At 35.3% G+C, this 25,892-nt stretch overlaps 1 protein-coding gene across 3 annotated transcripts in view; it reads right to left on the bottom strand.

Annotated features, from left to right (window-relative positions):
• Positions 1 to 1,413: 1,413 nt before the first annotated feature.
• Positions 1,414 to 25,892, bottom strand: part of LOC149654139 (inactive dipeptidyl peptidase 10-like) — a 32,268-nt gene continuing 7,789 nt past the window's right edge. For all 3 annotated transcript variants that reach the window (XM_089845174.1, XM_089845175.1, XM_089845177.1), the window contains exons 2-21: positions 21,660 to 21,774; positions 8,428 to 8,526; positions 8,103 to 8,197; positions 7,537 to 7,611; positions 6,528 to 6,580; positions 6,360 to 6,441; positions 6,067 to 6,190; positions 5,360 to 5,520; positions 5,158 to 5,258; positions 4,301 to 4,424; positions 4,064 to 4,216; positions 3,914 to 3,996; positions 3,609 to 3,838; positions 3,446 to 3,544; positions 3,178 to 3,253; positions 2,846 to 3,040; positions 2,608 to 2,765; positions 2,409 to 2,546; positions 2,269 to 2,342; positions 1,414 to 1,885 (exon numbers count right to left, since the gene is read on the bottom strand). In XM_089845174.1, the coding sequence (XP_089701300.1) occupies positions 1,739 to 1,885; positions 2,269 to 2,342; positions 2,409 to 2,546; positions 2,608 to 2,765; positions 2,846 to 3,040; positions 3,178 to 3,253; positions 3,446 to 3,544; positions 3,609 to 3,838; positions 3,914 to 3,996; positions 4,064 to 4,216; positions 4,301 to 4,424; positions 5,158 to 5,258; positions 5,360 to 5,520; positions 6,067 to 6,190; positions 6,360 to 6,441; positions 6,528 to 6,580; positions 7,537 to 7,611; positions 8,103 to 8,197; positions 8,428 to 8,526; positions 21,660 to 21,774 (2,382 nt within the window). In that variant the 3' untranslated portion in view covers positions 1,414 to 1,738. The remainder of the gene's footprint in view (positions 1,886 to 2,268; positions 2,343 to 2,408; positions 2,547 to 2,607; positions 2,766 to 2,845; positions 3,041 to 3,177; positions 3,254 to 3,445; positions 3,545 to 3,608; positions 3,839 to 3,913; positions 3,997 to 4,063; positions 4,217 to 4,300; positions 4,425 to 5,157; positions 5,259 to 5,359; positions 5,521 to 6,066; positions 6,191 to 6,359; positions 6,442 to 6,527; positions 6,581 to 7,536; positions 7,612 to 8,102; positions 8,198 to 8,427; positions 8,527 to 21,659; positions 21,775 to 25,892) is intronic.

Below are 25,892 nucleotides of genomic sequence, written 5' to 3'. Positions count from 1 at the left end.
TATGTATATATAATTTTTTTATATATTTTGTTTATATGTTTTGGACTATGACGCACCCTCTGTTTGAATTATTCTTAGTTAGAAATGAAACTAAAAATTGGGACAGTCACAAAATAAGCATATTTCTTTTGGGACAGGGCCGGTTTAACTTTTTTTAACATGTCACGAAGGGATCGGTCTTTTTCACATGGTTGGTTAGGATAGCACATTATCACTAGCAATTTACCCTTCTATTTTCACTGTTTAAAGGGATAGTAGCGCGTAAGATTTTCCTTCTTTTCGAATTTAGAAAGTAAAATTGAAAGTTCGAAACATGAAATAAATATTTTCAAATTTGGCCGTTAAAAAAAATTTGGCGACTTGTTAAAGAACACACTGTTGTGACGTCACCATGTTTTGCTATGGTTACTGCTCTTTCGATTTTTAAATATTAAAAGTAACTTTTTGGGCTCAATTTTGAAATCTAACTGAATTTAAAACCATCAAAAATCTAAATTAAACGCTACTATCCTTTTAAACCAATCACGTGATGTAATCCCTTGATATTAATTATAGTATATCATTTTTACAACATTTTTCCCCTTGACAAAAAACACTAAACATTGTCATGCGCAATTGCCTTTTGGGGAATAGTGAGTTCTCATTGGGAAACAGCGAATTGTGACGTCAGCCTTTCATGCATCACTCAGTATTTAATCTCCAAAACTGTTAGTTCTCAGTGCACTAGCAATAATAATCGATCTGAGACATTATTATATTATTGAGTGAGTTGCGACTTCTCAAATGTTTGTGATGTCATTCGCTGTTTCGCAACTTACCCGAAATATTGTTTTTCCAACCGTTTCTTTTATATATAAACAATGGACCGTTCAACGTTTGATACATATATACGCAACATACGTCTAATCCATAAATATACAATATATATATATTTTTTTCTATATCTAACAATTGTATATGTATTAAATAGTCTTTTGGTTTAACAATCTATATTTTGTAACGTATAAAATTTTCTCTCCCATCGTAACTTACCCATGGACATGACTCGTTACATTATCAAAGGCTATTTGATTTTGACTCTATATCTAACAGTAACAATTGGCTGAAAAATAATCCTTAAAATCATTTTAAAAGCACCTTGGAACGTTAGGGGTATTATTTATCAGGGAACTATATCCTAAAATTGAAGGAAGGAATGAATTCAGTTGACTTAATTCCAATTTGTCACGTATCTAAGTTAGTCGTGCTGTAGCAGATGTAACCGAACCAATGAGATTCGGTTAATACTGTAATTTGTTCCTTCCTTTTATTTTAGGATGTGACTTCCTGGTAATTTTTGGTCTAAAACTTCTATTTTAGTTCTAATTTTACACAGCGTTCACTGGAATTTTTGGCTTTTTTTGGGGGGGGGGGGTTAATTTCGATTAATTTTATACTTTGGTAGAAAAAAACTATACTTTTCAATGTAGTCTACATTTCATTTATACCAAAATAGCACTGATGGTTAATTGGAATTATCTGTTTTTATTTTGGCGTAGTTTTTTTTTTATGTTTTCCCATCTTCCTTCGTTAGTTCAAGTACAACCTTTTATGTTCTTTCTTCTTAATTTGATTTTTATAATCTCTTATCGAGGTTGTTTTTGATTTTAATTTATGTTCTTGACGGGTTGTAATGTTTTCTTGCGTTTTTTTTAGTATAATTTGGAAATGATTTTAGTATTTTTATCTTTTACTCATTTCACCTTCCTTTTACGTCTTTCTTGACTCTTGTGGCTTCGAGCTCGTCTTTGGGTTGAACGTAGAAACACTCTTTTAAAAATTCTTCCATCGTTTTGTAGAGATGCATTTTGACGTTTTTGAGAGAGTGGCCTTCGTCAGGGTAAACCTAAAGATTTTTGGTTTGAAAATTCAAAATTACTTCGTAATAGTGTTAAAAATCAAACACGAACTAATATACTATTTAATAGAATAGTGAATGAATAACACGGGGTTCATCTGGGAATTGGTTTAGAACAAAAAAACTCAGGGAAATATTAGGGAAAATCATAATTATGTTGAATAGTCAGGGAAAACCATAATCATCTTGAATAGTCAGGGAAAATTCTAATTATTTCAGTTATCAATATATTGGTTATAAAGAAATAAAGTGGGCTCTATTAGTGATATTGGGTTGAAAATGTTCTGTGATATTTTTCCCTAAGGTCCACTTTACTCTGGTTATTGGTCTGTCTTAGTGTTACAGATAGAGGAACTACTGAATAAACGTACTTGTAATTGGAACAGTACGTTGGCATCTTTTAACGCCTTAACAAACATCATCGTATGTTGAAAATGAACGTTATCTAAAAGTTATAAATATCGTTAATTACGACTGTTTTTATTTGACGAGAAAACTAATAGTAACTGACCATCGGCAGTGCCATGCACCAATAAAATCCTGCGTTGCCTAAAATCATTTGCCCTTTTAAGCAGGTTTGACCTTTCGTAGCCCAAATAGTTATCGGTGGGATCTGGACTACCCATGTATCTTTCGACATACGCCGAGTCTTAAATAAAAGTGGATATTATAGTTATTTCAAATGATAATAGCGTATTTGTATACTTTACCATAATAAAGCCAGTTGGTTACTGGTGCCACTGAAACGGCGCAATGAAATAAGGAATTCTCGTGAGATATGGCCGAAGCCGAGACATAACCACCATAAGACCATCCCCAAATTGCCACGTGTTTAGCGTCAATATATGTCAAATTCTCCAAGAGATATCTATAGGAATATCACCCGGAACGTGATATTACATTCATGTAATGTGAATTATTTTAACTTAGATGGGTGTGGTTCCTTACTCAACAACCTTGATTTGATCTTCGACCTCAACAGTTCCAATTTTATAGTAGATTTCTTGCTGCATTTTGTCGCCTTGAAAACCAGTACCTCGACCGTCTATCATGGCATAGATGTAGTTAAGTCGACTTGATAAATAGGTTCCCCAGTGTACATCCATCTTTTCAGACACAATTTGACTACCGGGACCCGCGTATCTATGAAAAAGGCGCGAAAATTATAGATCAATTTATAAAAATTTGTCGCGTGACTTTGCTGTAATTGGAAGGCGAAGAAGTTGACGTCACGCGCAAACTGAACGAGATTGGAAGGAGTTAGGGAATCCTTTACTTACGTTTGGACAACTAATGGATAAAAAATCTTCTCGGTTTTATCAAGGCCAGGAGGGAGGAATAATTTCACTTGAGCTCCTGAATAACGATTTACCAAAAATCAATATTACTTATTCCAACGTTATCTCAAAGTAACAGTATATTTAGGATGGAAACCTTAACTCTAGATAACATTTGAATTGCCTTATCAATGTCCATGGTAAAAGCTCTTTGGCTACCCTTGAGAACAAAGGGTGGGTAAGAAGCGGGTGTACCATTCCAAGTACTTACTGTAATCGCCGTCCAACTCTACTTCAAATATTTCAATTTCGGGTGAAGCTCTGCTGTTATTTTTCTCTCGCAAATCGCTGTTGTCATCCAAAGTCTTTACTTTAGTTTAAAATGAAGAAATGTTTTTAGTCAATTATAATTCACGATTAAACACATTCCCTACTTAGTGTTCCATTATCAACTGATCTAATGTCCGTCCTGGGTATTTTGGGCCCTAAACATTCCATAATGAAATGCGTCGCGGATGGGTTCATGTAGGCGTTATTGTACTTGCAATCGTCCCCTATGTTACACGTCAAGCACTGGATTGGATAAGCGTCGTTTATTTTGTTGAGGAATACTGAATAGATGTGACGGACAGCTGGTGCACCCTCTTTAGTTGATTGATAGTATCTATGTATGAAAATTCAGTTTCAAGAACTTTGCGTTTACTTTTGTTGTTGCTGTTTATATTGGGGTTGTTCTTACACTTCGTTTCTTGTCGCGGAGTAGCCAATGATCTTCGTGATGTCGTAACGTCCGTGAGTGAGATACGTGACTCTGTTATCATCCTATATGGTTTTAAAAGATTAGTGATAAGTACAACAGGAGAGTACTTTATAAATTAATGAACCTTACATTAAGGTCCAACTTAGCCACGTGTTTATACGTCCCATAACTTCCCTCGTTGAAGGGTAACTTCAAGAACCATACATTACCCATTGTGGTCACTACAGGGTCATCAGTCATCTCGACCCAACCTTTTTTATGCGGTAGTTTACTAACGTAGACCTAAAAAGCGTATAATACATTTTATTATGTCACCATATAAACAAATAGGCGTTATAATATTTTGAAATATTTTTTTGTTCTTACTGGCTTGCATGACCAATTGGCGCCATAACAAACGCTGACAACTGAGTGGTTTTGGGACCTTTTAGACCATATTATAACCAGACGGTTGCCCTCAATCCATTGTACCGAAGTGACATAATGTTCTCTGTAAAACATACCACAGAATTTTTATAACTTCTAACAAATTCCAGTCTAGAAACCAAAAAGCGGAAGGTGACATGCAAGGGTTGACATAATAGAACATTTTTCTTTGCTTCTTTTGGGCTATCTATAACCTAGAAACTCACTCGTGTCACTGTCCATTTACAGTTTCGTAGAGCGTTGGATTCAGTAACATAGTTGGAATTTTTAGGCCTACTATGTCGCGAAACTACTTGATAGCCTGACAACTAACAAGGGCTACATTGTTGGCATAGTTATAAAGTGCAAGAAAAACTTGTGAAATTGATTGAAAATGTTTATACGGATGCCCGTCCCTAAAGTCATATTTTTGTTGCTATATCACAAGCTGTTGTAGTTTTTCTTTTTGCGCTATATAAACCATTGCAGCTTAGGGAATGAAACTGAGTCGTATCTACGCAGGCGCCTTGATATAATAACAAGAACCCATATAAAACCTGAGAACGTACTGTAAATAGCCATGTATAGAATTGGTAATAACGGGCAAAAGAATTTTATTTATCTTTAAACGTTCTCGTATCTTATTGGGTTCCTGGTAAGAATTGCATCAAGTATTGTAAACCGATTTTCTTTCCAAGTATCCTATGGGAAATTGCAGGGTATAAACAGCAACGTAAGGGGTTTTACGGGATAGAGAACCATATTTTTACGGCAACAAAGTATAGCTTTATATAAGCAATTTAAGAAAATTTACTGACGTGTCTTTGATATCCTCTGGAGGTTCAACATTCTTTCTTGTAAAATTCCTACTTCTTAGATCAACTACCCATAAAGTAACCGTTGGATTCTTTCGACCAGCCTTTGAAAAATTTCGTGAAATTGTATTTTTTTTTATTTATTTATTTTTTTTTTTTTAGAATGAATTTTTTTATGTATCTTTGGTTGTTTGTTGTATCATACCTTCGGGTATCGTAAATCGCGCAATTGAGGATATATTTCGTCCATTTTTCCGTACCAGGAGTAATAGAACGTGTCCACTTTACTGTCGTCGAACGCTGCGAAACATAAATGGGAACCGTCCTTTGAAAACCAAATGGCGTGGTCCAAACCCAGGATCTCCTCTGGAAAAAAATAATAGTTGTGTTTTTCTTTTATTTTCTGGGGAGAAATTTTGTTTCAAAAATAATGTTTATCAAATTTTTGAAATTGGAAGGATAAATTGAAACTCGAAAAATTTATTCAGGATATGAGACACTGATTAAAATACGTAATATTGCCCGAATTCCGATTTTTAAAATTCTAACATATTCAGGGAACACTTCAATTACAATGGTCTTCAATATAAGAACGTTCTTGAACCTTTATCTAGTAGAAATGTACTAAAAAATGGGTAAAAGTGTAAAAGGTGACCACTCTTCCTATATTTCCTATTTTTCCTATATTTTAAGTCCTTATTTTCTCCTATTTTTCCCTATATTTTTAGTCCTTCCTATTTTGTCCTATATTTTAAGTCCTTCCAATGTTGTCCTATATTTTAAGTCCTTCCTATAGTATTTTCTCCTATATTTCAAGGATAAATTTCCAATATATTTCGTTTAAAGGACTTTACAATTCAGTAGTTTCACTTCCCCTTTTAGATAAAATAAATAGTAATTAGCATAATTTACCTTCGTATAGCCAATCAGGAACTCCATTAAATATAACCCTTTCTTCTCCATCTGTGGTGATAGCTCGGTGATCAGTATCGTTAACGTGTGATAAATAGTAAATGTTATTCTTGTAAACGTAAACCTATAGTTTCAATGGGATATTAGAAAAGAGAGAAAAAAGAATACTTATTTAGGCACTATAATGGACGCTCTAGTCTTAAAGAGTTAGAGAGGGTTCTTTTTTGTTTCTATTCATTATCACACGCTAAAGGGGGGGGGTTAAGTTAACTGGTACGTAATTAAATATTAACCAGTTGAGTTCCTTGTGGTCCCCAAGCGGCGTATTGTAAATGGGCCTCGGTGACTTCGCGCGGAGTTAGGCATGTAGAAATTCTATATAATTAAAAGGAACGCTACTTAAGTAAATATGTATATTTTTAGGTAATTGCCTCGTTTTGAGTTAATTATTCCTTACGTACTTTGACGTGACGTGGTAGATTTTGTACCTGGCCAGGTTAGTGTGTCTATAGACCTATGAAAGTGGGTTTTAATAAAGGGTTATTTCTAAGTTATTCATAATTTATGTTTACGAGCAGAACTTTAATGAATTTTATTTAATGGTTTTGTACGTAACTGAGTGAGAGATTTAATTTAATTAATAAATAATTAATTAAGGAATTTATAATTTTATTAATTGTTTTGAGAGGTCATCGTTTGAAAATTTTAATTAGCGAGTTTTGTGGGTTTTGATATTTTGTAGTTCTACGACATTTTTGCCCAACGTTTCAATTTATGGATTCGAATGTTTTTTACGGTTGACTCCTTAAACTTAATTAAGTTACTGAATATTTGTTGCTAATTTAATAGTAAAAGCCTTATTGGGCCCAAATGTCATAAAAGTTACATTTTCGGCTCCAAAATCGTCCTACTACAAACCCTTTTTCGAAAATTAGGATTTCAAGTTATTCTTGCTTTTAACAAAGTTAATATTTATGAAGTCTAGTTTTTAATTAAATTTTAAAAAATTTCCCGGAGCAAGGTACTCTCAAGAAGCGATATCTAGTTTGCTAGGGAGAAGGTGATAATTCGCCACATTTCTAGCTTTATCTCCAGTCCAAACGTATAGTAGGTCCGGAGTTAATCCCCGCCTCTAAATTAAAACCAGCATCTCATTGGTTCTTGAAAACTTACGTCAGCGCGACGCGAATGACGAAAATTACGTATTTTCCGATTGAGGAGAGGCGACAGCCCGGCCTCCTTTTACGTCCCCCCTTGTATTTTGAAAGGGGGACTGGGGCATGGCGCGCGAATACTTAGGCATCTTATACCTTCTCCCTAGTAAACTAGATATCACTTCTTGTACTCTCTCGAGTTTAAAAAGTTTTCTTCCAATTATGTTGATTCAATCTTCAAAATACCTCTGCCCCATTGGATAAGCCCTTCTTGACTACCTTAAAAACCACGCCAGCCATAAGAGAATTAACTTACTTTAGCTTCATCGTAACCCAAAAGTACGTGCTCTAAGTTGGAAGAAATGGAATATTTATGCACGGCATTTTCGTCCTGTGTCGCGTGAATAATACAGAAGGGGTTATTTAGGTAATTTGTTTTTGTTTTTTCAGGTATAATCCGTAGTTCATTAGTTGAAGTAACCGGGATTGACTATGCCTAGTTCTTCAAATTATGAACTTCTGGCATGTTTATACTTCATAGCATAAATTTATAAGATATGTTCCATAAGTATAACGACAATACCTATACTTCGTAATGCTAGAGACTTACATCTCGAGCTATAGTTCGAGAACGACAACCGAGAATTGAAGTCCTACACTCGGTGGTTAATTTTGCAAGTATCTTAATATCCTATTTGGTCTGTACTGAGCATTGACAGCGCCCCAGTCACCAGGCGTCGCTTTACCAGAATCTATGACCTACCTCCCTCACTTCAAAATTACAAGCTCCAGTTTGTAACCAGTGACAAACTTATTATGGAACATATCTTATTAACTTATGTTTATATGGAAAACGAAATGTAAAAAAAAAAAAAGAATTACCAGGGTGGAATTGGGTACCAAAATGGATTGAGCTTCTTTATCGAGTGAATATAGAACCAAATGACCGTCTGAATTCCGGAAGACTAGTTCGTTGTCTGTCCGCAAGGATTTAACCGTTTGAATGTTAATTTAATTTTGGGAAGTGTGTTTCGTTTTTAAGTGTGTTTTTAAGAAAATTCCGAACACCATAGGCCTACCGGAATTTTCGTAAAATAGAAAGGTTAGGATAATGTACCTGATAAGTTTGCTAAGATGTTTTGCAAACATCTGGCAGGGATATTATTGTTTAACCTTTCTATATTCAAATTTGAATCATCTCCTTTACCTGACACCCAACTACCGTTGAAATTCCTCGGGGTGAAATTTCCACTAACGACATCCGCCAAATAGAATCTCTCTCTCTTTACTCGGTCGCCCGTCGCTTCTGATACGAAATAATTTGCAGTTATAAAATTGTGTTTGCCCAAAATAAATTTCGAGCGGAAACTCCGGAAAGCGATAGAAATTTTCAAAAATTTTGTTGCGCAAATGTGAGATTATCCGATAAAAGATGGGGGCCCAAAATTCCAGAGTATACACTACTTAATTTAAATAATCCTAAGGGCTTTTACGTTTAATCAGAAGTATATATATTACTTCTCTTCGAGGGAAGTATACATCCCACAAAGCGATAGGGGTCATTGTAAAATGATTCTTCCCAACATCATTTTACATTTGGAGTGCTCAAAGTTACGCGATAAATAATTCCCTCATCATTAGCTGATTAACTAGTTGCCAAGGCGCACGCATGCGCTTGTGCGTTTTTGTCCCACGTCAAGACAATCAAGGATTATGCTGGTTGGTTGCTGAGGATTTAGCACATACCAAACAGTTATAGAATTCACCCTAGCACGGTGCGATGTGATGCCCATCTGAAGTTTGATGTGCATTAAAGCAAACAAAAAGGGATCCCTCGCCTGAGAAGAATTATATAACTGAAGTATAAAGAGGATACAGAGTGTCATGCTTCTTCTATTATCCCCTTCTGGTTTTATTAAAACTAGCTCGATTAAACATCCTTTCCCTGCAGCGCTGAAATTCTTCGAAACATAAACGTAAAGAAAGAGAATATCATATTTCGATATAGTTATGAAATATTTATGAATGTTTTTTTTCTACGCCGTGTTGTATTTTATTATTTATTGTAGAGTATGAGAAACAATAGCTCGTGTTTGTTTATTGATTTAAATATATGTATGTTTCTTATGAATAAGAAAAACAAATAAAAACGACCCTTTCTTGAGAAAATAATATCCAGTATGGAAAGAAAGTTGTATTGTGTTTAATGATTGAGAACATAAGAACATTTCTTTCTCGAGCGTGTAATTCATAATGAAAACCAGTCATTTTACGGGCTTGTTATAAATATGGAAAACAGGAAAGACAAATTTGTGTATACAGGGTGTTTCTGATAAGTCTGGAAATATATTAGGGGCGATGTTCTTTGGTTGATCCGATTTTGAGTCGAAAATTTTACTTTTTGTCCGGGTCACTGTTTTCTAGTTAAGATTGCATCCAGAGTATTTTATGGATGACCCCTTAAATTTAATTAAGAAACTGATTAAGACAATTATTTCTTATTTAATTATGGGGTCATCACTAAAATATTCAAATAAATCATAACTCGAAGACAGTGTCCCTTAGGGCAATCAAAATGGAGATAGAAGTTACTTTTCAAGTTAAGATTGTATAACTATTTTACGGATGACTTCTTAAATTTTATTAAGGAACTAATTAAGACAATTATTTCTAATTTAACTAAGGGGTCATCCCTAAAACTCTCAATTCACAACTCGAAAACAGTGTCCCTTAGGACAATCAAAATAGAGATAGAAGTTACATTTTCGACGCAAAATCGTTCACCCAAAGTACATCCTCTTAATTTATATTCAGACTTATCAGAAACACCCTGCACATTTGAGAAATTGGCTTAGAGTAAATAGCTAAGGGTAATATCGACTAAAATTATTACTGTAATTATTTCAGTGGGAATTCTGAACTAATAAACTAACACGCAAACTATGTCGGAAACTTCATAGAGTTTCGGTCATCTATATGGACTCTTTTTCCATATTCGATAATATATTGTATAAATTGACATTATTTTACCCTTGATTGTCGTTAAATATAGAGAGTATCGTGGGTAAAACTATATATTGGAGATTCGTTAGCTAGCTATGGCTTCAACTTCGTTTATACAGCGCGAGTATTTCTGACGTAATTAGTTATCGATTTTTAGGAAGTATATAGCAATGTAAGCTGAGCTCCAAAACTGTATCTAATCGGGAAATGGTAGAAATACTGACAAATTGGTAACGGGGCTCGTTATAAGGGTATCTTCCTTCCGTCCTATCATTACTTTGGTGCGGTGGACGCGGCCCGGAGACTGCATGGGGATGGGGTGGAACATACACAGAGATAAGAGGTAAAAATGTGTCAAAGAGGAAAAACCTTTTACTACTGTCTACTGAACGCTCGAAGCTGTAGATACGTAGCTTAGAAATTTCTGGGCCCAACACAAACAATCGTTTCGCTGCTAGGCTCTCTCTCACCCTTTCTCTCTCTCTGAGACTCTCTCTCGTTCTCTCTTTACCTCTTTCTCTCTCTCTCCTATTTCTCTCTTTTTCTCTCTCTCCTATTTCTCTCTTTTTCTCTCTCTCCTATTTCTCTCTTTTTCTCTCTCTCCTATTTCTCTCTTTTTCTCTCTCTTTTTAGCGCATCGGGGCTAGGTTGTGTATCTATTTGATTGAGAACGGAAGTACCCGAAAAAAGGCGTTCTTGTTATCGGAACCATTAAAAAGCGAAGCTCGACCGCGCGACAACTGCAATTGCACCGACACTTTTCCGACTTAAAGGTGTTATTATTGGTTTTATCTATTTATTTTTTCTCCTATAGCGAAAACCATTATTTTTTATTTATTTTAGAAGTTACATTAAAAGGATGAGTGTTCTACTTTATATTGTTTTAAAGATAAATCCAGAAGTAAAGTCACAAATAATTCCAAACTGTTCGGAATTAGTTTTTAGCTCGGATAAAAAATGCACGATAAAAATTGTCGGCTATTTACTATAAGAAAACAAAAACCCTTGGGGAATTTATTCCTTCCTTCTACCTTAAGATATATCTCCCTGTATTACGTTTCCTCATGGAACCCTTTTTAAGTAAGGAAAACTACCGTCTGTTGTACGCTTCAAATGATGATGTTCTTTGCTTAAGATATTGTTTTTTCCCCCATACTTTCTTTATGGGCCAAACATGAGCTTGTAATGCTTTTTTTTTTTCGTATAAAATTACTGCGCATCAACAGGTCTCCCTCTATTCCTTACGTTGAATTCGTGACCTTAAGGATAATGGAATCGAATTCTAGAATATTATATTCACTAGAATCAAGGAGGGATAGCCTAGAATTTCTCCCTTTTTCTTTTTGAGTAATATTTTGCATAGTAAAGAAAAAAAAGGTGCTCGGAAACTGCGCTTGAAAACTCGGGAAAAATCAATATACTTCTTCTAAAACGTGCTGGTTATGTTTTTTGAACGTTGAAAAAAAAATTGCTTATTCGCCGCTTGGTTACGATGACAGGGGCTGAGGTTTTTTCAAGCAAAAAAATATTGCGAAAAGTAAATCGATTGGAAATAAAATCACTTGGAAAAAATAACAATACAGAAGAGGGTTCGTTTAAAAAGAGATTACTTAAACTCTCTAATATCGCGTCTTTAGCATTTTTTAGCCTATTTTTATTTATTTATTTATTTATTTTTGCGATGAAAAATAATATATTTTATAATTTAGTTAACTGAGATTAGGTTTCTTAAGTTTTGAGTACAATACCTGGATTTATCATTAATTTGAGTGCAAAGAGATTGGAAAAATCGTCTGCTACGGGAAGAATAGGGTTGGTTTTTGTGTGCAAGTATAAGTTTTTCAGGGTTGCCACAGGTCACGGAATTTTATTAAAGTTACTAAAATATTCGCGGTTCAATCATCCATCTGGGTTACGTTTGAAACACAGTTTTATGTAGATCACGTTTCACCTGACAGCGAAATTGTTTACTCAATAACAATTGGGCATAAAAAAGTCAGGGAATTTGAATATGAAATTTCATGGAAATCCTGTTTATATTACCTATAGACACAAAGCTAAACTTTAAAATAGTCGCTGAATATATTTTACTTCCCCTAACAGCATCTCTTTTAGATTTTAGATTCATTTGGTGAAGACCCTTTCCAGGGGAAATCGAGCCCATGGATTTTCTACGAGCCCCTGTAGAAATGTTTAACCCGCAATACACCAATGTTCGGGGGTGAAGTTACAATGTAGGGGGAATGTTCTTATTTTCATTTTGTTTTTCGAAATTAAGCTTTTATGGCTATTACCTCTCCGAGTGACGTATGTCACGGAGAGGTTCTAATTTCGACGTGTCTGTGTGTGTGTCTGTGTGTGTGTCTGTCCGTTGTTACACCCACGTGACCGCGTTCGCAGTTTGCAAATCGGAGCAAACGTGTATTCAATTTCCAGACCGCATTTACAGTCCCGGAAATTGTATTGCCTGTCTAACAACTCTGTTCATTTGTTCACCCCACATGGACACCAGTCTGAACTTACTGGCTTCTAAACACCACCATCTTCTAGTCTTTCGCCCATTCCACATGGACACCAGTCTGTACTTACTGGCTTCTAAACACCACCATCTTCTAGTCTTTCGCCCATTCCACATGGACACCAGTCTGTACTTACTGGCTTCTAAACACCACCACCTTCTCGTTTTTGTCCATTCCACATGGACACCAGTCTGTACACCTGGCTTCTAACACCACCACCTTCTCGTCTTTGTCCATTCCACATGAACACCAGTCTGTACACCTGGCTTCTAACACCACCACCTTCTCGTCTTTGTCCATTCCACATGAACACCAGTCTGTACACCTGGCTTCTAACACCACCATCATCCTTAAGGTTAAGACATACGCGGCGATCGGCTAGGGTTACGAGAAACGTCTAGCCTTCCAATGGAGGGGTCTTCCTCCAAGGTTCACGCAATTGCGGTTGTTCTTGCTTTTAGCTGTAGTTCGACACCCTTATATACTACCTATTTGAGTAAGGCGAGCAACCGGAGTATGCTTCATTCCAAACGTCAATATTAGTCAAGTCTCTCAAGGTTGTTTAATTATTCTTTTTTAAAACGATGTAACGCTCAATAAGGCGAACAACTAACGAAGAAAATATTTAATATTAATTATATTTATTTAATTATTTAAGAAAAATCTGTGCTAACTAAAACCATATAGTCAAAGTTAATATAGGACGAGTAATGAAGATTGCGTATAAAGTCGATACACTGTACACATTTCATAGTTAATATAGAGCGAGTATTTAAGAATTTCGCCCACTGTATTACTAATCATGGAAACTCTAGAAAATTAAAATAGGTCGAGTATTGATGTTAATAGAGACGGAGTAGAGGAGTTGAATTAGGATAAATAAAAAATGCAGTTTGTTGTGTCACTGTCTCAGTTAGAGAGGTAACGGTTGGTAAGTGCGATACTATCGTAAGTGTGTTTTGGGCACATTCGCGTTGTTGGTACACAATTAGAAAGATGTTTTCAATCCACGGCCATCTTTGAAACTTCCACACCTCTGTTCATACTCCTTGGGTGTTTTAAATTTCTTTTCTTAAAGAATTAAGAAGTTGAAACTATATATTTTATTAGCGGCGTATTTAAATATTTTTTACCGTCGCGAAACACCACAATGATAAGGAAAAATATTTTTTTAAAACATAATCAGATGAATTTCAGTTATAAAGAACAAAAATTCTGTGAATACCTAGGAGTAATGGAGTGAATTTTTACCAATGCCCAGAGATAATAAACATAAGCGGGATTGTTTCATATTTGAACAAAAATACTGTTTCCACTAATAGGTTTATACTCCTTGTTTTAATATTTAAGATAATCTAGTTTCTCAACTCAAAATTAAAACGGAAAGAGTTAAAAAGCAGCCTATGTTTATTCTGTGTGTGTCCGTCCGTTAGTGCACCGCGTTAGCAGTTCGCTTTGTTTTGTGGAAAAAAATCCTACAAAACCTTAATATTTGGTTTTCTCATAATGTATAATTAATATATGGAAATATTTTTCGTAATTTCGATGCCTTTAGTGGTTTTGTAGCTATAAAGCTCTGTTTCATTTTGATATCCCAAGAATATTTTTTATTATTATTATTTGAAATCGATGTTTATATATTACTTAAGCTATACTACATCTGTTTATAGCATAATTTTTTCTAAAGTGATTTCAAGAAGAACGCATCCATATTGGTCAAATGAACTTTTATTTGTCAATAGGCCTATTGAACCAAAAAGTAAACGCTTGGGTTTGGTTTTCGTTTCTGTAATACAGAGACATTAACGGTTCAGAGTGAGCCGAAAGTTAAATACACTTTTAAATAATTAGGCTTAGACTTTATAATCATGGTGGAAATCTGGGCCGCGTTCAGCAGAGCTCAGCGCTGTTAGCAGTGTCCTACAGAACGGGATTTTGTTATTGAATTTAGACGTCACGGTGCTCAGCGCTGAGCCAGCACGGTCTTCAAGGAAAATAGTCGGGTTTTTGGATAACGTGACGTAAAACGCGTAGTTCTCAGCTTGGCGAAAAAAGCATGGAGGAATTAATACAAAAAGCTCTTGCTGATTATGATGGTACTAGAGCTATTTAATTAGCGTGAAAGAAGTTGATCACGTGAGAAGTTTAAGAGACATGTTAGTGTCTAATTTTAATTATAAAAGTTGTTGTTATCTATCTCTTAAAATATGTTATCATACAATTTTTGTTAAGCCTTGGTACCTTGCACGCTTTATTGCGCTAGCGTCATTTTTAAAACACCGATGACCGGAGAAAAGATATGACGAAAGAGCTCACAGGTAAACGTTTTCCAAATCCGCTGTCTTTTTTGGTGAGCTCTGCTGAACGCAGCCCAGATCAGAGAAAGGTCTGATCGCAATCGGATTATAGCTTCGTGTTTTCATGCTTTTTATGGTGCGCATTTACCTTCAGTGTGTGTAGCCACAAATTAGCTTTGGTGTTATGTAACGTTAACAGTCATGTTGACAAACTAAGAAAATCGTTGAGGTGAAACGAGAGGATAGTGTTTACATGGCAACCCTGTTGTGAATATGGCTTTGAACATAGAGGGTATACAGTTGAGGAGTAGAAAATTGGGCCTTTACAAACACGTAAAGGTAATATCCCTCCAAAGTTTTATCTCTTCATTTCCCGTTTTTCCCCCATCGGATGATTTTAATGTGTACAAGTATATCCTTATTGGATGTAAAATATCGTCTGATTTACAGTATATTTGCTATGCTTTGTATACTGCTTTAATATTTCATAAATTTTAACTTCACTATTTGCTCATAAAAAAAGAAACATTTCCATATCTGGGTAAATAAGTTTGTAAGTAGTCCTCCTTTAGACTCGGAGAGGTAATATTTTGGTTTTCCCAACTTGTTTTAAGTTGTAAAATAATCCGATAAAGGCGTATAAAGCTAAATAGTATGTTAATAATGTAATATTGAGGCTGAGTTCGTATTTACCTAATGACATTTTCATGTTTAGCAACGACTGTGACCCACATTTCGACCATATTAGTTTACGAGGCGAAACACGTTACACGCTACTAACAAAGTAACCCTCCCTCGTAATGATTTTACTTCTGTTTAGCCTTCTGGAACATCATAAGTGTATAAAAATAAGTCTTCACTCGTTATAGCCTTAGTCTCGACGTCAGAGTCAGAGACTAGAAAATTCTCATTTTCATATTGAAACTAAAAAGTATAGAGTTGCATGTTTGACTGGAGTGTGGGAGGTTTTTAATGGAGCGAGGGAGAGAGAGTGGGGGGAATTTTGTTACATTCTAATCAGGAGTAAAAGGCTTCCAGAATTTTCTATTTTAGATGAATGGTATTATTTTCAAATAAATGGTTGCTATACTCCCACCCATTTATTTAATTTTCGATTCATAGGAACTTGGATAAATAGGGACAGACCCTTAAGGGACAAAAATGGAAATTGAATTTAATTTAAATACAAGGGAAATTACAGTTAGTTTAGATAAATTTGGGAAAATTATAATTATTTTAGCAAATTAGGGAAAATTATAACTTTTTTAGAAAATTAGGGAATACTATAATTATTTTAGAAAATTAGGGAAAATCATAATTATTTTTGAAAATTAGGGAAAATTATAATTTTTTAGAAAATTATGGAATATTATAATTATTTTAGAAAATTAGGGAAAATTATAATTTTTTTTAGAAAATTAGGGAAAATTATAATTTTTTTAGAAAATTAGGGAATTTCATAATTATTTTAGAAAATTATGGAAAATCATAACTATTTTACAAAATTATGGAAAATCATAATTATTTTAGAAAAATACAGAAAATCATAATTAATTTAGAAAAAATACAGAAAATCATAATTTATTTAGAAAAAATACAGAAAATCATAATTAATTTAGAAAAAATACAGAAAATCATAATTAATCTAGAAAAAATACAGAAAATCATAGTTAATTTAGAAAAAGTTAAGGAAATTTAACTGAAATTAATGTTCCGTGTCAAGGCGTGTTTTTTTTTTAACATTTATATGAAAAATGACAGGAAAAAATCTGCAAATATCTTTGAATTGATCCTTTCCCGATATCGTGGGTTTTCTTCCATTTAAATTTAATTTTTTTTATTTTTATTAAATGAACCTTTTATTTTTTTGGTAATTACGGATCTCGAATATAAAAGTAGAAAGGCGGCGAACTTAATTGAGATTGCAAGGATGAAACGCGAGTCGTAATTCTGTATAGAAAGCGGGCTCCTTTTTTGTGTGTGTGTGTCCCTTGAATCAAGGACAAATCTGTCCCCGGAAATTTACGGAGATCGAATAGCCAGCCGTGTATTCATCTTCCTTAGAGGAAGATGTCATCCGAAAACACTCTTTTTTTAAGCCAGATTTTGGCCCAAATTTCTAGGAAAACCCCCCTTCCCCCCGAGATCAACGTAATTCGGTTGGCTAGTCGTATGGGAAATTGATATATTGGGTACAATGAGAGAAAGAGTGTATTTTGTAAGCGGAAAGGGGATTTTTCTATAAGGATTGAAAGACCTTCCGATGTTGTAACGGATTTAGTGTGGTATGTAGAAGAATTTGTCAAATGACGGTCCGAAATCGACCCAATAATGTTCGACCTTTTTTTGGGGGGGGGGGTCCTAATCACCGTATCTCCCCGCGCTATGATTGATTGAGGTAACACTCGCGAAATGCGAATTTATGTCGCAGTTAGGAAATTAGGTAATTTAAAAGAAAAAACTTTTTTTGGGGTTGAAATTTTGGAACATATTTCATGATTTTCCAAATGGACTAATTGACCATACAGTAACATATTGCATAATTTTTTTAACTGGACTAATGGACCATAGAGGAACAGTTTGAAACTGGCTGGTATAGTTGAAGTGAAGCGAGCTTACAGATTTTTTTGGGCTCATTAAGACAAATTTTAAACGATGACTTGATTCATTTCCATAATTATGTTTTAATCAAAGACGTTTTAAAGATCTGCGTCATGATTAAGACCAATTTCAAAACATCGATCTGTGGAGTGCGTGAGATATTTAAGGTCGAAGGTCAACCCATACAATGTCTATTTCAAACTTCAATTGAGACATATTTCCCTTAAAAAATGCTCAAAACCAATTTTGAAAATATGATAAACGATAAAATACAAATACAATTGACTGTGGAAGTACAGTATGTAGCCTAACTTTGCTGAGCTATCAGCTCTTCAGTTTAGAGCATAAAGACCATACATTGTTATTATAAACTGACCATGAAATAAAACTATTTAAGACTTTTCCTCTGGACCTATAGGGTTTAACTTTGACGGCGCGATACAAAACCAACCGGAAGTTCGGGTTTTGGTCATTAAGACCCCGGCAATCTGTATAATGTTCGGCGCCTTAACGCCGCGGTTCTCGATTTTCAAATAAAACTGTCTCAGGCGCTTTCCAGCCTCCCCTTTTCTGCTGACGATAGCTCGAAAATTATAGTCAGAGACGCCCATAAATGAAATTTTAAAATTTTTCTGTCAACTTGCGGATTTCGGACTAAAAATATTGGATTTTTGTTAAAAGCTTGTGCATGTAGGTCAAACTACTGGGGATGATCGTATCTAGAAGCAAAGCTGGTCTATTCTAAAGTGTACGTTAGCGTTATCTATCCGTGAACAGTACGGTTTTATAGCTGCTGGGGACCAACTTTCAAATTTTTATGGACCTTTGCAAGCATTCAAAAACTGCCTCGCGAATTATTATTTTTTTTTTTATTTTATTTGACCCTTTCTCTTAATTACCATCGTTGTCTGTGTTAGCGCAAAAATAGTTCAATCAACTGATTTACTAAAACCAAACCAATTCCAATGGAATTTCGAAAGTAGCAACAACTATATTAAAATGTCTGATATCATGACATACAGGGTGTTTCTGATAAGTCTACCATCCATAAATTAAGGGGGATGTTCTTTGGGGTGAACGATTTTGAGTCGAAAATGTAACTTCTATCTCCATTTTGCCACAAGGGTCACTGTTTTTAGTTATAATTTGATGAGTGTTTTAGGGATGGCCCCTTAATTAAATTATAAATCATTGTCTAAATCAGTTTATTAGTTAAATTTAAGGGGTCATCCGTAAAATACTTATACAAACATAACTTGAAAACAGTGTCCCTTCTTGGAAAATGGAGATAGAAGTTACATTTTCGACTCAAAATCGGATCACCCAAAGAACATCCCCCTTAATTCATGGCAGACTTATCATAATCACCCAGTATAACCTTATATTAGTCAGATCTATTCAAAATTAATCATTCATGGCGAAACTGTATTGTATAAATTAGTAAATTACTATACTTATAACCTGGTTTGAAATATTTTGGGTCGTATATTATGTTGCTAATCCGCTTAGTGAAGTTATTATTTATTTCGACAACAAGTTTCCGACTGGATTAAAACCCTCTGGAAGGGATATTCATATTCCCAAATCCTTATACTGACATTTCCATCCTCTAAAATATCACTAAATCAAAAGTATATTAACTGGAAATTATATATATGAAACCGTCTTTGAATTTGAAATTAAGTTGCAATTTGTTTTTCCATAATTTATAAACTTGACTTTCTTATGATCCTCCTTTGATTAAAAATTAATGCTATTCGCATTAAATTGCCTACACTGATAACTTATAAATTTATTTGGTTCTAGGATTTATGTATAGTTATATTTCGTTGCGTTAACATTATTATTGTGGCCAAGAACATTTGACAAATGTTGGTCTCTTTTCCCAGTTGAAAATGAGGAAAAATGAACTGTAAGAATAGTATATACTCAGAGAAGATTTCCCCATAGCGTATCTTATTCTCTTAAAGGGAATGTGAATAGTTCAAAACAAGTTCAACGATAAAATACGCTCAAAACTTCAGTAAATGTCTTTGAAACATTAGCGTTGATTTTAAACCAATTTTCAAAGTTGGGATATATTAGACCTAAAAGTATAATGAATGCGACCGTTTTTTTATGCATTTTCCCGCCAAATTAGACAGGCACTCTGATTGGCCAAATTTTCAACCAACCAAAGACAGGAACGCGAACGCGTAAAATATCCCCATAAACGTCAATAAATGCCATCGAAACATTTGCATTGATTTTTAACCAATTTCGAAGTTGACATTTATTAGACCTAAAAGTATAATGAATGCTACCGGTTTTGTTTATGTATTTTCCCCGCCATATTCGACAGGTACTCTGATTGGCCAAAGTTCCAACCAACCAAAGAAAGGAACGCGAAATCGTAAATATCCTTAAAGACAGATGCACTATTTTTAATTTATATCATTCACTTTATATAGGCCTTGACCATTTCGATGTAAAAAAATGTGGTGGCCTCTGTTTTGGAACATAAGGGGTTAATCCTCTGCCGTCTCTCATGATCCAAAAAGCTTACAGCGCAGGCGCCAAAAGGATAGATAGAATGCATAGTTCCATCGAAATGGTCTATACCAAGAAATGGATTAGGTTTAGCTTCCTAGAGATATGTTTCTCTCCATTCCTTTAAACTGAAGGGATTTATGAGGGAAACTGAAATTGAGTGAGGATTGTCTCAGCATCTGTTGCTTAGTAACCCTGGGATAAACTTATAAGTTTGAAACTAAAATCCCTTCTTCTTCTTCTTTCCCGGGGCGCGTTCTCCAGGAAAAGGGATTTAAACCTTATCTTGATGTCGAGAAATACCTTGGGAAATAATATAGCAATCTCAGAAAAGCTCACTATAAAACATTTATAAAAGTATTGTATTTAGGATTTTATTATTTATAGATGTAGCTATGAATTAAATGTTTATAGCGCTTGTAATATTATTTTTTTCTTCTCAAATATGTTTTTAAAACTATATACATTGCTACAGGGACTCCTGAATTAAAAATAGGTATAATGAAAAACCGGTGAAATTTCAAAATATAACCCAAATAATACCATAAAGTATCATCAAAAGCCTAATTCTTGAATATGAATGACCTATTGTCTTTTTCGTTAAATATAATTGATTAAGGTCGCTTTTGCGTTATTTATGGTACAACCAAGAAGTGATATCTAGTTTATTGGGGAGAAGTATTCGCGCGCTATAGTCCCAGTCCCCCTTTCGGGCTATTTCGCTGCCTCTCCTCAGTCGGAAAATACGTAATTTTCGTCATTCGCGTCGCGCTGACGTGAGTTTTCAATAACCAATGAGATGCTGGTTGTAATTTAGAGGCGGGGATTAACTCCGGACCTACGTTTGTTTGGACTGGAGATAAAGCTAGATTATAAATGTGGCGAATTTATACCTTCAGCCTAATAAACTAGATATCACTTCTTGGTACAACTAAGAGTAACTGGACTTGACCTTAAAACTCTGGGAATTCATTGCAAGTTAAACGAAAGAGCTGAAAATAATTAAAAACCGCGGTCGCTTTGCATCCCCCAAAGGACTAACGAAGAACCCATCTCAGTAGGAACTTGAAAGTGATATTTCTAATTTAACTGTCACCGAAACTAATTGCGGTTGTGAAAATTGTCAAGCCGCGTCTAAAGCGAAAACTAATACCACTTTGCCAAGTCAGCAGCTATAAGCTCTTGTTCACGAGTGTTTTCCATTAAACGTAAATGTATATAGTTTAACTGCTTACCATTAAGTTTTCTAATATTCTCTAAGTGCATGCATGCTTTCAATATACGTTCCTGGCGATCAAATGTAACGTAAAACCGGCCCGGGAAGTACTAGCTAGCGTCTGTGGGTAAATTATTTGGGAGTGTATACTCAATACCTATGTATATGGAAGCTTCGATGGTATTTGATTAAATAAACTCATAGCGGTGCGGTGCGGTAAAGTTATACTCGAGTGTAGTAGTTAGGCTTAGTGACTGAATGCATGTGTACTTACTCGGAGACAAGAGCAAGATGGCCAGGGCTATCAATGACGAAATGGAGACGATAACAACCAATGAGATCCCGATTCCACGCCAGTTTCTCTCGTCGATGGAAGGCAAAGATTCCTCCTGTTTTAGAAATGAAACAGAAACAAATTTAATTAACATAATGATGCAATAAGTGCTTAATTGGTGAAACGCAAAAATACAACTCTTTTTTCTCTATTGTAATTTTTTGCTGACAGTTTATAAAATGATGCTATATTTTTGACATCGATTCAAACCTTCTCCTATTTTATTCATTTAATCAATTTTAGAAAACCTTACATCTTTTGCTAAAAATTTCAAATCTGTGTCAGTATATACAATATCTTGACTAACTGACTGATTGACTGATATCAAATCAATGCCCGGGTCAAACTACTTCACCTTTAGGAAACTAAAACTAGTTTTGCTGAGACGTTACTCAGTTCTGAATCCATTGTTTTTTTCTATCTATGTATTCATGGTGAATATTTTCAATTTTGCGTTTCACCTTGTTGTATCCTAGCACAATCTAAATATAATACATACACTCTGATCTTTATTGGGATTTCTATGAGTCAAGGATGCGATATAACTTATGAGACCAGTCGCTACCGACATCTTATTTAAACAAACTCGAACCTTTCTTTGTTTGTTGAAGAACTGAACTAAATCAACCAACCGAAGCCAAATGCACGCTGAACATTTTGGCATCGTTAAACTATATAGCGCGTTAAGTTTTGTTCTACATATTGAAAGCCTTTCCATGTTACTTTGTCAAGGAAAAATATTAATCGCGCTTATTTGTAAAAGGAAATTGAACTTCCTTCTAGAATTTCTAAGTAGGTTGGTAAATACCGTTACTACTAAAATGTAGTATATTTTAATGTCTAACCCCATGTGGATACGATATTTTGGAATTAATATCGGACATGCATGCAGGACCACCTTTTTTTGTTTCGTTGTTACCGGTTTAGTCCCCAAATTTCCAATTTCCGTTTTACTATAGCGTATCCTAAGAAATTTCCATATACTGTTTTTGTTTTAGTCCATTAGTTTGAACAAGAAGTGATATCTAGTTTATTAGGGAGAAGGTATAAGATGCCTAAGTATTTGCGCACCATAGACCCAGTCCCCCTTTCAAAATACAAGGGGGGGGACGTAAAAGAAGGCCGAGCTTATTCGCCTCTCCTCAGTCGGAAAATACGTAATTTTCGTCATTCGTTTCGCGCTGACGTGAGTTTTCAAGAACCAATGAGATGCTGGTTGTAATTTAGAGGCGGGGATTAACTCCGGACCTACGTTTGTTTGGACTGGAGATAAAGCTAGATTATAAATGTGGCGAATTTATACCTTCTCCCTAATAAACTAGATATCACTTCTTGGTTCGAAGCTTTTTTTTTCTGTAAGTTGAAGAAATAACTGGCCGAAAATCGTGTGGTGTCCCCACCCCTAGACAGTTTTCGCTTCATTTAGCCAAGTTTAATCTATACAATAAGTTAATTTGAATTAAAAAAAACTGGCGCCAAACTTAATTGAAAGATTTTATGTCTAGAAAGCTATAGCTAGACTTCGTATTCCTGTCGATTTCTTTTCTTAAACTTTTATTTTCATCGAAAGTTTTCGGATGTATACTTTTATTTCCTTTCCGTTTTCTTTTGAAAGGCCTTAATTATCCATAATTATTATTGGATTATGGTATTTCACATAGGAAATGGTGCCACGAAAGCGCTTATGTAAATGGTGCAAGTTTAAATTTTAATGGAAACGCAATTATTTTGTCGTTAAGTATATATTTTAAGGGTCGGAGCGAGTGCCATTCTTTCATAATGCTTCCGTTTATATAAAGTTATAAATGGGTGTGGTAATAGATTTAGTTTTTAACTTTGAACGCCTTGCAAATCAAGAGTAAGTTTACACGAAATTTTTTTCCAAAACCAATTTCCGTGATGATATTTCCCGGGTTTTAAAATAGTACTTTTTAAAAATGATCAGGTGTTTCCATTGAAGCAGTCTTTCACTAATAACAATTTTCTATGATTATCCACCCGACCATAAGTTTATAAGATATGTTCCCTAAGTATGACACTACCTATACTTCGTAATGCTAGAGCTGGTTCGAGAACGATAATCGAGAATTGACTACACTCGGTTAGTTTCGCAGTCCATCTTCCTATTTAATCTGCAGTACTAAGCCTTTGACAGCGCCTCACCAGGCGTCGCTTTACCTCGAATCTATGACCTACTTCAATCACTTCATGACAAGCTCCAGTTTGTAACCAGTGACAAACGTATGGAACATAACATATGAACTTATGATTTTCCTCCAGTGATTTCTAACAAACAAATTTCAATTATATTTCCAGATCTTTTATGTTTTAAATGTAACAGATGAACCCTGTATAGTTGTAATGTATTTTTCATACGAGTAAGGAAAATCCTCGGAGCAAATTCTACTTGATTTCATTACCAAAAAACCGAAAAAACCCACCAGACTGAGTCGTTGATATAATTTAAATGCGGAAGTAAATTACCCCCATCAACGTTGTAATAAAAGTCAAGAAAAACAACGTATTTTCTATGAGATTAAGTATCTTTAATAAAGAGTAATGAACTTTCCGGTGGCTTGTACCAGCAGCGATAAAGTTTCGACCCCGTCTCCCTCTCACTCTAAACTTTGGTGCTCCTAAAAATGTGATCTTTCTTTATCGGCTCCCAAGCTCGCGACTCCAAAAAAATAAAATTCCGAAAACGAGCCATCTGGAAACTAAAGATTTTTAGATCTTACCTTATAGTAACCCCTTCGCTTTATTACACGTAAAATCATGAAGTGTTTCAACGCTACCATTGATATTGAAAGGTTATTCGCTTTTCTATGGTACAAGACGGCCTTACTCATTGGGACTTTTTAGGTGATGAAATTTGGAGCCCAAAATTTATCGAGACGACCGTTTCTCGGTTTTCTGTACCAGGATAACACTTAAACCTCGATATTGTGCGCCGGGAGAACCCTTCACCCTCGATCTTATGCACCAGGAGAACCCTTAACCCTCGATCTTATGCATCAGGAGAACCCTTAACCCTCGGTCTTATGCACCAGAACCCCTTAACCCTCGATTTTATGCACCAGGAGAAACCCTTAACCCTCGGTCTTATGCACCAGGATAACACTTAACCCTCGATCTTATGCACAAGGAGAACCCCTAAGTCTCGATCTTGTGTACCAGGAGAACCCCTTAACCCTCGGTCTTATGCACCGGGAGAACCCCTTAACCCTCGATCTAATGCACCAGGAGAACCCTTAACCCTCGATCTTATGCACCAGAAGAACCCTAAAGACTGCCAGGTGTTTCAAAAAGTTCAGTATTCATGGAGGAATTACTTATGTTCTTGATAAAATATCATTCTCTATTATCAAATAGACTCTTTCATATAAACCAGGAAATATATCCTTCCCGCCTTTTCTAGGGCCTATCTTGGCGACATTACATCAAAAGCAGGGTCAATGTACCTCACGCTTTTCATCGAAGAGATCTAACGGTCCTCAATATAAACCCTGGCAGGGATTCAGAGTGAATGATGCCCTTTCTTTTCATCACAGGCCATGTTGTTGGCGTTTCTTTTAGATAACCCCCTGGAAAGTGCATGGGCGACCCGTTACGTATTATATGGGTTTAGTCCCCCCCTCTCTCTCTCTCTCTCTCACGGATCTAAAGATGAAAATCCCCGTAACATTGTGGTGTGGCGCCCATCTTAACTGACAGAAAAGGTCACTCGTGGATAAGGGGCTATTTCAAGGTCCAGTGACACGTCGCGTGACCCGACTTTTAAAATTACCCTGAGTTTAAAACGTGCATGTGCCCTTCACTAACTGACCAAGTGTTGACGCAAGAAACCCACCTTGACCTTGGTTAAATTGTTTTTAGCAGGTACCCTAAAATGATGATAAGTACTTGTCACTCGGCTTTTAATCGGCGCTGACCCATAGTGTAAGGTGAACAGTAAGGGAAATACCAGAATAGAAGCCTCTGGAAGAGAGATCGATGTTTAAAAGCGTTGCCTAGCAACACCCTATAGATGAGGATACACGAGGTCTGGAGATGAGGTGAGAGGAAATGGGGAACCACCATCCATATGGAATAATTCGATACGAAGCGCGTGCTAGGACGTTCCCCGCCTTTCTTTATAGATTTGATGCCAAGAAATATGTTAAGGAACAACTT

Source organism: Phalangium opilio, unplaced genomic scaffold (assembly GCF_054372755.1).
Source record: "Phalangium opilio isolate 3A_F unplaced genomic scaffold, DU_Popi_V2 ptg000079l_1, whole genome shotgun sequence".
In the NCBI taxonomy this organism is placed as follows: Eukaryota; Metazoa; Arthropoda; class Arachnida; order Opiliones; family Phalangiidae; genus Phalangium; species Phalangium opilio.
This window is presented reverse-complemented; position numbering and strand designations above follow the sequence as displayed.